Source organism: Agelaius tricolor, unplaced genomic scaffold (assembly GCF_023055355.1).
Source record: "Agelaius tricolor isolate 1412-34295 unplaced genomic scaffold, bAgeTri1.0.p SCAF_13, whole genome shotgun sequence".
Classification (NCBI taxonomy): domain Eukaryota; kingdom Metazoa; phylum Chordata; class Aves; order Passeriformes; family Icteridae; genus Agelaius; species Agelaius tricolor.
This window is the reverse complement of record NW_027269273.1, coordinates 21,497,586-21,505,500: the sequence shown is the minus strand read 5'-3', so window position 1 is coordinate 21,505,500 and position 7,915 is coordinate 21,497,586. Positions and strand designations below refer to the sequence as shown.

The following is a 7,915-nucleotide window of genomic DNA, read 5'->3' as shown; positions in this document are numbered from 1 at the left end:
GATCGCGCCCCGCTGGCCCGGGTCCCCTCGGCGGTGGTTGATTGGCGCCGCGGGGAGTTCGCTCCAGGAGGCGGGGGAGTGTTTGCCGGCGGGGGGTGGTTTCCCCCTTCCCTGGCCGGGCTCATTGGCCAGACGGCGCCGTGGCAGGAAGGGGACAGAGACCACGCGGGCTCCGCCCCGCGCCAATAGAAACCTATCGAAGGGTAACCCGAGCCCAGAGAAACCCGCGGCGGCGGTGCCAGCACCCAGCCGCCGCGGTCGGGGCCGGCTTTCCGCAGGGGCGGCCGGGGGCGCAGGGGTGCGCGGGCGGCGACCGCGCCATGCAGTACCAGCCTCCGGGCGCGGCGCCGGCGGCCCTGGGCGTCGGCGTCCCGCTGTACGCGCCCACGCCGCTGCTACAGCCCGCGCACCCCACGCCCTTCTACATCGAGGACATCCTGGGCCGCGGCCCCGCCGCCGCCCCGGCCCCCCACTCCCTGCCCGCCCCGCCGCCGCCGACGCTGCCGTCGCCCAACTCCTCCTTCACCAGCCTGGTGTCCCCGTACCGGACCCCCATCTACGAGCCGACCCCCGTCCACCCGGCCTTCTCCCACCACCTCGCCGCCACCTATGGCACCGGCGCCTACGCCGGGCCCCTCTACTCCTTTCCCCGCGCCGTCGGCGACTACGCGCACGCCCTGATCCGGCAGGACCCTCTGGGTAAGCCCATGTGCCCCCCTCCGCCCTCCCCGGCTCCGGCGCAGATACCGTCCCGTCCCCATCCCGCCGTCGGGGCAGGGGTAAATGGGAAGTGCCGGAAAGCGGTCCCCTTTCCCGCCCGCCTCGCCGCTTCTCTGTGTTCCCCCGGCTCTCTCCGGCCCCCGTCTGATTTACAGTAAATTAGAGACGTGCCGTGCTCCGGGTCTGTCAGCGAGACCACAGTGCGCGGCCGCCGTGACTCAGATTTGTTTTCCTTCAAACCAAGTGACTCTGAGAGTGTCCTTAGTAATGTCGCGTGTGGTTTTGGTGGGGAGTTTTAATTGTGCTTGGAGATCGCATGGCAGATCTCAGTCTTTCCTGCGGATGACTTGAAAAACAGTCGGGAGGCCGGCTCCACTCGCAGGGGCCCCCGAGGTTCCTCTGCGGGTCGGCTCGGGCCGGGCCGGGGGTCCCGGTGGTTACTTCACGCCTTTGGCTGGGAAGCGACCCCTCTGCGGGGGCTGAGCCCCGTGCCCGGGCTGCAGCACTTGTTCTTAGTGATTGCAAAACTGGACCTGACTCACCACATTTGTGCAGTGAAAGAGGCTGACCCTTTCCGTTCATACAGGAAACCTTGAGCTCTCGATAGGAGTAAATCTGGTTTCAGAAGCTGTTAAGTGTTTTCCTGGCCGCCTGAAGCAGGCTCTTCCCCGGGAGTCGTGCACATTGCTGATTACTTTATCGACATCCTCAATACAGACAAATTCAGGAAACACTCGACTTCTGATAGCCGGGATCCGTTTTTCTGATATTGTTCATTTCCTCTGTGTGGGATGTGACTTTATGACAGCTAAAATAACCAGTTGCTTCCTATTTTTTGAGTCTGTTTTGCACAAGAATTACTAAACCCTGACGCAAGCAAAATCTCGAAAAACAATACAGCAAATTGCAAAGGGTGCAGGCAGAAAGATAAACAGCGTGACTCAGTAGCACTGGCCGGAGCCTCCTGCCCCGGGACGCGGCTGCGGCTCCGCAGCGGGGCCGGTTCCCCGGCGTGTCGCTGCCTGCTCCGCCTCGCCCCTCGCCCGGCCCCGGGTGAGCCTGTCGGGCACCCCGCGGCCTCTGGCGGGGAAAGCCCCAGCCGAGAGTGGGGGACATGCGGGCTCTCCTTCCTAGAAACCCAGTGGCCTCCTGTTGGCGCATCACCCCTGCCCAGCCCCGCGACGTCCCCGCTCTCCACAGGGACCCGGGCACTGGCTCAGAGAAAGGGAGACGGTTTCTTTAGGGCATCGCAGTGAAAGAGCAGAAGGAAGCAAAGGTCTTTTTTTTTTTTTTTGGGTCTCTTTCTTTGCGAGATAGACCAACAGGAAACACATTGACGGAAATGTTGCCAAAGCCCGTAAAGTGACTTTAACTGGTCTCTCCGTTTGGCGGAGGGGAAAAAATCAGAGAGGGGAAAGATCAGAGTAGGAACTGAGAGAAATAAAATCAGGCGAAGGAAATTAGGGAGCCCTGGACCCGGCGCGCTCCCAGGCCTGGGCCGGGGCTGGGCAGGGGCTCCCCAGTCCCGCGTGTCCGCGGCCGGCCGGTGACCCTCGGTGCTGTGCCTCTCTTTGTAGGGAAGCCGCTGCTCTGGAGCCCCTTCATCCAGCGGCCGCTGCACAAGAGGAAGGGGGGGCAGGTCCGCTTCTCCAACGACCAGACCATCGAGTTGGAGAAGAAGTTCGAGACGCAGAAATACCTCTCCCCGCCGGAGAGGAAGCGTCTGGCCAAGATGCTGCAGCTCAGCGAGAGGCAGGTGAGGCCGTGCCCCCGCCCCGGGGAACCGCACCCCCTTCCCCTTCGCTCCAGGCCCCGCCGCGCAGCTGCTGTCGCTGCATCGCTCCCGGGGACCTGGCCGGCTCAGGGTCGGCGGGGAAGGGGTTTTTGGCAGGTTCTTGCTTTTTGCTTGTGGCCTGGGAAAGGCTCTGGGTGCTAACTGGCTCCAAGACTACCCTGCACCTTTTCTCATTGTCGTTGCTCAGGTCAAAACCTGGTTTCAGAATCGCAGAGCCAAATGGCGGCGTCTAAAGCAGGTACGTAGATGTTTCTGTTTCTATAGAAATAAGTATTTTAATTGTCTTATCTTACATCGTGCTCGCCTATTCCAGGTTGTATGCAGAAGTCATCTGAAAGGCTGTTTAACCTCTTCACCTTGATTAAAAAGACAAATAGTCATGCTGGAATCCATGAGGGCTCGTTCAGGCAGCACTAACGTTAAAAGCTTCTAATGCAGTTCCTGTATCAATTATGCCCGTCTTTCACACACCACCTATTAAAACTCCACGGTAATTGTTTTGTAAACCCATATGTTGTTTAGCCAATTAACGTGGAGAAGATAAGTAATTGTCAGTAAATTACCTAGGCAGTATTTTTGGAGAATATTAACTGGTGTTTTAAAATGCCCTCTTTTGATAAACACAAGTCGATGTATTTTGCTAACATCAGGAGAAAGCAGGTACAAGCACCTTGTTTGTTTTGATGAGCCACATGGAAAATTGAGTAGTTTTTACCCTCCTTTCACAAGCAGTTACAATGCATGAGCCTAAGAAGTTAAAGCCGTTTCCCTTCCCTTAGAAATCATGCTCAAGCAGGTAATTATTTAGGGGTTTTTATGACACATAGGAACTCAGCAAAACTGAGGTCCCTTGGCTCAAATATTTTTGAAAAATTCCAACATCTTGACCTGAGTCTGGTTTCAGCAAGTGTGACATGGATGCACACAGTTTACTGGCAAATTTGCCTTTAATATAAAAGTAAAAAGAAAAGTAAACTAATCACGGTATGGTGCTCTAGATGAATCTGTTCTGTGACCTTCGCCTGAGTTTAACTCAATCTTCAGTTGATTTTTTAATAAAGTCCTATTATTCTGGCAAGAGGCCGCCTAGGGCCCAGCCCATGCCACAGTGTCCAGAGAGCTTGCTTGGGATCTCGGCCATTTTAAGTCATTTCCTCCTTTTCATTCAGTCACATCCATTTCTCCAAGCCCGCAGGGTTATATCATGGGTACGTGTCTCTGCCTGCTTTTTCTTTCACATGGCATTTCATGCCCCCTTAGGGGACTGGGCTCTCCAGACAGGAGCCAATATAGGGCTACTCTTGCCTTCACAAACAGGGGTTTGATTTGGTTTTAGTGGTGAGTGTTTTAATGTTGAGTTTTAGCTTAATTGGTAGTTTTTTTCCATTTGCTTTTGGACCACTGATGGATTCAACCTCCCTCCTCTTGCTGTCGGGTGTAATTAAAGAAAGATCAGGGCAGGAGGAAGCTGTGTGTCGGTGTTTGTAGACTCATAATAAACATTTGCTTTGCTAAAGACAAAAGTTCAGAGGTTCCTGGGCTCCAGCAGCTCCTGACTCTTTTGAAGTGGCTGCGATAACCATCGCCAGGGAGCCCTATTCACGGCAGCAGCCCCTGTGGCTGTGAGGGAGTGGGATCAGAGCCCTTGCCCGGCCCGGTCCCACTTGGGCAGGTTTATAGGGAGGCAGCAGGACACCTGCCTTTTTCTGCAAGGTGGTTTTCCCACAGAGCACAGCTGGAATTCCCTGGCCTCCTGTCTCTGTGGCCTCTAGTTCTGTACCAAGCAGGATTCTTTCATTGCAGGAGAACCCCCAGGCCACCAAAAAAGAAGAAGTAGAAGGTGCTGACAGTCACAGTGACCAAAGGCCGGAGAGCTGCCAGAGCCCTGAACAGAAGGGTAAGGAGGTCTCTCTGGATGGCTCACAGTACACCCCCTCACCAGCCTCACAGGAGGACCTGGAGTCAGATGTCTCTGATGACTCTGATCAAGAAGTGGACATTGAAGGCGATAAAGGCTACTACACTGCTGCCCACTAACAGTCCCATGCAGAGAGCGGACCTAACTCGGCTTGCACTTTACCAGGGGCTGGTTTGAAAGAATATTGTGCTACAGGAGAAAACTTTCACCGTTACATTGAAAGCAAAAAGCATCACCAAATAGACTAATTTTATTACAAGCAGAGAAAGAAAGATGTATTTTCTGCAAACAGTTCAGGTTTGGCATCTCTAATTTGGTTAAAGGACCATGGTTTGTATTTAATTATTTGTAAGATAAGTTTGTACAATTATCAATGTTCTGACTGGAATATTATCCTGCACCCTGTCCTTACTCATGGTGGCAGAGAGGGTCTGAATCAGCTGCTGTCGGTGATCAGGCAAAACTCTAACTAGTGTGGAAGTGAGTATGGATTGCAGGAGACTAAGCCCTTTATATGTGTAAACAAACGTACTTTCAGTAGATTAATTTAAACGCCCTTTGTAAGCAGAGAAACATGTTCTGAGAAAGAGGGAGGGATTTGACCATCCCGAGAAGTGCCTTATACTCACACCCTTTTATGTGCTCTCTACTGAGACATCCTTCCTTCGTCAGGTAGAGTTGTCAGATTCCTTTTTCTTCTTGTGTGAGATGAAATGTGCCTTCTCAGATTTTTGAGAATTTTGTCTCACCATTTCTGCAAATGGTTCCATTTGCAGAAAAAAAAATATTTTTCTCCTTCAAAATCTCTAGCACTGTTTTTTATGGATTTCATATTTGAGAAGAAAATGCAGGGAGTGATAGGGCTCTGCTGCAGGACAGAAGCTTGCATCAGCTGCAGGGCATAAGTGAAGCACACAGCCGTGGGAAGATAATGCCTATCGTACACGTATCTGCTTCTGTACATACTAGTTTTCTTTAAAAGTCTTGTGGTTTTATACCTCACATTGTTCATATTTTGTACATATTTGTTCAGTGTTTAAAAAAAAAGGCAAAACCTGGTATTTAATTTTTGATGGACATATCTGTGAAATAAACCTAAACTCTGCAACACTCGCCACTCTGGCTGTCCAGTTACTGGCAGGAGAAAACCCAGACCTCTCCTCTGCCAGGTGTGTTGTAAGTGCCTTTTCCCTCAGTACTGTGCCAGCCATCAGTCACCCCGCAGCTTTCTGGGCACCCTCAGTTGCAGGAGTCTCGTGTGGGCTCTCTGCTGTGTTTTTTTGCTGTGTTTCAGCCTCCCACCCCACGTTTCGGTTTTGCCCGTGGCTGTGCCCACACGGGAATGGGTTCTGTGGCAGGAGGAGGAAAATCTGGCTGGCAAGCCCAGGCTGGAAGTGTGGGTGTTTACCCCTGAGTCGCCCTGACCTTGGGGGGCCGCAGAGGGGTGCGGGCTGGAGGAGGAGCAGGGCTGGCAGGGTTTGCTCGGGGCCGGGCATCGACCCCAGCCGGGCAGACGCTGACCCACCTGAGTCAACAGTGGTTATTCATCGGCCTTTCTCCGAAATGACTCGGGGAAGGAGCACGGAACCCGGGCTATGAGAATTGCTCCCGGGAGCGGGCATCCTGGGTGGGCACCCGTGTGGGTGTTCAGCCCCTCCAGGTGACACAGTGAGCACCCAGGGGACGGGGATTTACACCCGGCCAAGTGTCACAGAGGCTTTTAGTGCCAAGAAATGCTTTTAGATAGCAACAAGTGACTGTTGTGACTGGCAAGGGAGGATGGCCCTTAGACCGGACAAGCTGTTGCTTCTAAGTGAGTTAATTCTTTCAGAAACATAAGCTGAATTTTCTAAATAAGTGGCTTTAACTTTGATTTGTCTGAAAACCGCGCTCATGAACGGGGCCCGAAAAGACGAGGTGATCGGGAGGTTCTGTGCCCCCTGCCCGTGCACACCGGGCACAGGCTCTGGCCCTGAGCTGCTCCGGTCGTGGCCGCGGCCGGGCCGAGAGCTCCGCTCGCACAGCGGCCCCGGGGGCGCGGGCACCGGGCCCTGCTTTAACACCGCCCGTGACAAAGGGAGGGAGCTCCGGGGCTCTCCGGGCCGTCCGTGGGGCTCCTCTCCGCCTTAGCGCCGGGATCGGGCCCCAGCACGGTGAGCGCCGCGAGAGGAATCGCTGAGGGCGCAGGCAGCTCACGGCGGGGCTGCGCTGAGGAGGAGATCCCTTCCCCATCCCTCGGCTTCCCCTCGCTCCGGCTGCCGTCCCGGGCCTCAGCGCGGGTCCCGACGGGGACGGGGACCGGGACAGCCCACCGTGAGTCCCGGGAGCTGAGGGGGGAGGGTGGTGAGGTTGTGAGGGCCGGAGCAGAGCAGGGAGCGCTCGGGAGGGAAGATGCCGTCCGCGTCTGTTTTTCTTTATCTGTTGATCTGTCCCGACCAATATTAGGGTACACGAAACTGGCGTCACTTCTTCAACGCGACTTCGTGTTATGGCTGGGCTTTCGCGTGAGGATGGGAACACGCGTGGAACAGGGCGGCCGTGACGGGTGGGCAGCCGGCGGCGCGTGGGAGTGGGCGCCGGGCGAGCCGCATTTCCACGGGGCTGATGCCGGCGTTCCCGGCCGGGACAAGCCGGGAGCCAGCCGGGCCCGGTACGATGGGCAGGGCGGGGGCTTTGCCCGAGGAACTGCGCGGGGTCGCGTCCCGGGAGATGAAATGGGGTCCCGGGAAGCCGAGCTCTCCAACCCAGGCGCTTTCCCCGCCGTGGCGGGGATTTGGCGGCTCGCTGCAGGTGCGGAGCGCAGATGCGCCGTCTGCAGCTGCCTGGCCAGGGATGTGGATTTCCAGGGTGTCGCGACAAGTGACAAACAGCGCGTATAACCCGGGCTGGGCAGTCGATATGTCCTTGCTCACCCGCCCACCCGGGGCGGGGGCTTAGGGAGGTAAAACACACCGGCGGGGCCGGCCGAGCTGCCGCTCAGAAGTAATCCCCCCGCCGCTGTCCCTAATTTCCCCAGCTCGTTTCCACGCGGGGGAGACCGACGTGGGGATGACCACGGCTGGGCGGACGAGTGTCTCTCCACGGGCAGTCTCTTTTCTTTGGCAGGAGAAAAACAGCCAAAGCACTTTACACCGTTCGGGAAAACCTTCGAGCCCCTTCCGTGCCACCCCGCTCTGTCCTGTTTGTTTGCCCGTTGGCTATTCCATGCCGAACTGGCACGTATGACCTTTCCAGCACAACTCCCGTCTTGTTTTCGACTTTTTTATCAGCCGATTCAACTTGAAAATGGTTATCATTTAGCAGAAAAACAAACAGAAAAGCACATTTTTGTAAGCAAAACGTTAATGATTGGAAGAATTGCACCAATTTCAGCTTGACAGTGTGTGATTAATCCTCCGGGTCAGGTACTTATATTTTTAGTCATTAGGTTCGTCGGCCTTTGATATGCAGAACTGTTTCTAGCCTAATAGGCTATCGACCGG

General features: G+C 55.3%; 1 protein-coding gene across 1 annotated transcript; it reads left to right on the top strand.

Moving 5' to 3' along the window:
• The first annotated feature begins 213 nt into the window (after positions 1-213).
• On the top strand, positions 214-5,546 carry HHEX (hematopoietically expressed homeobox). Its single transcript, XM_071439135.1, has 4 exons — positions 214-699; positions 2,298-2,476; positions 2,703-2,753; positions 4,319-5,546. Exons 1-4 carry the CDS (start codon positions 321-323, stop codon positions 4,550-4,552), a joined length of 843 nt encoding a protein of 280 aa, XP_071295236.1. The 5' UTR covers positions 214-320; the 3' UTR covers positions 4,553-5,546.
• The last annotated feature ends 2,369 nt before the right edge of the window (positions 5,547-7,915 follow it).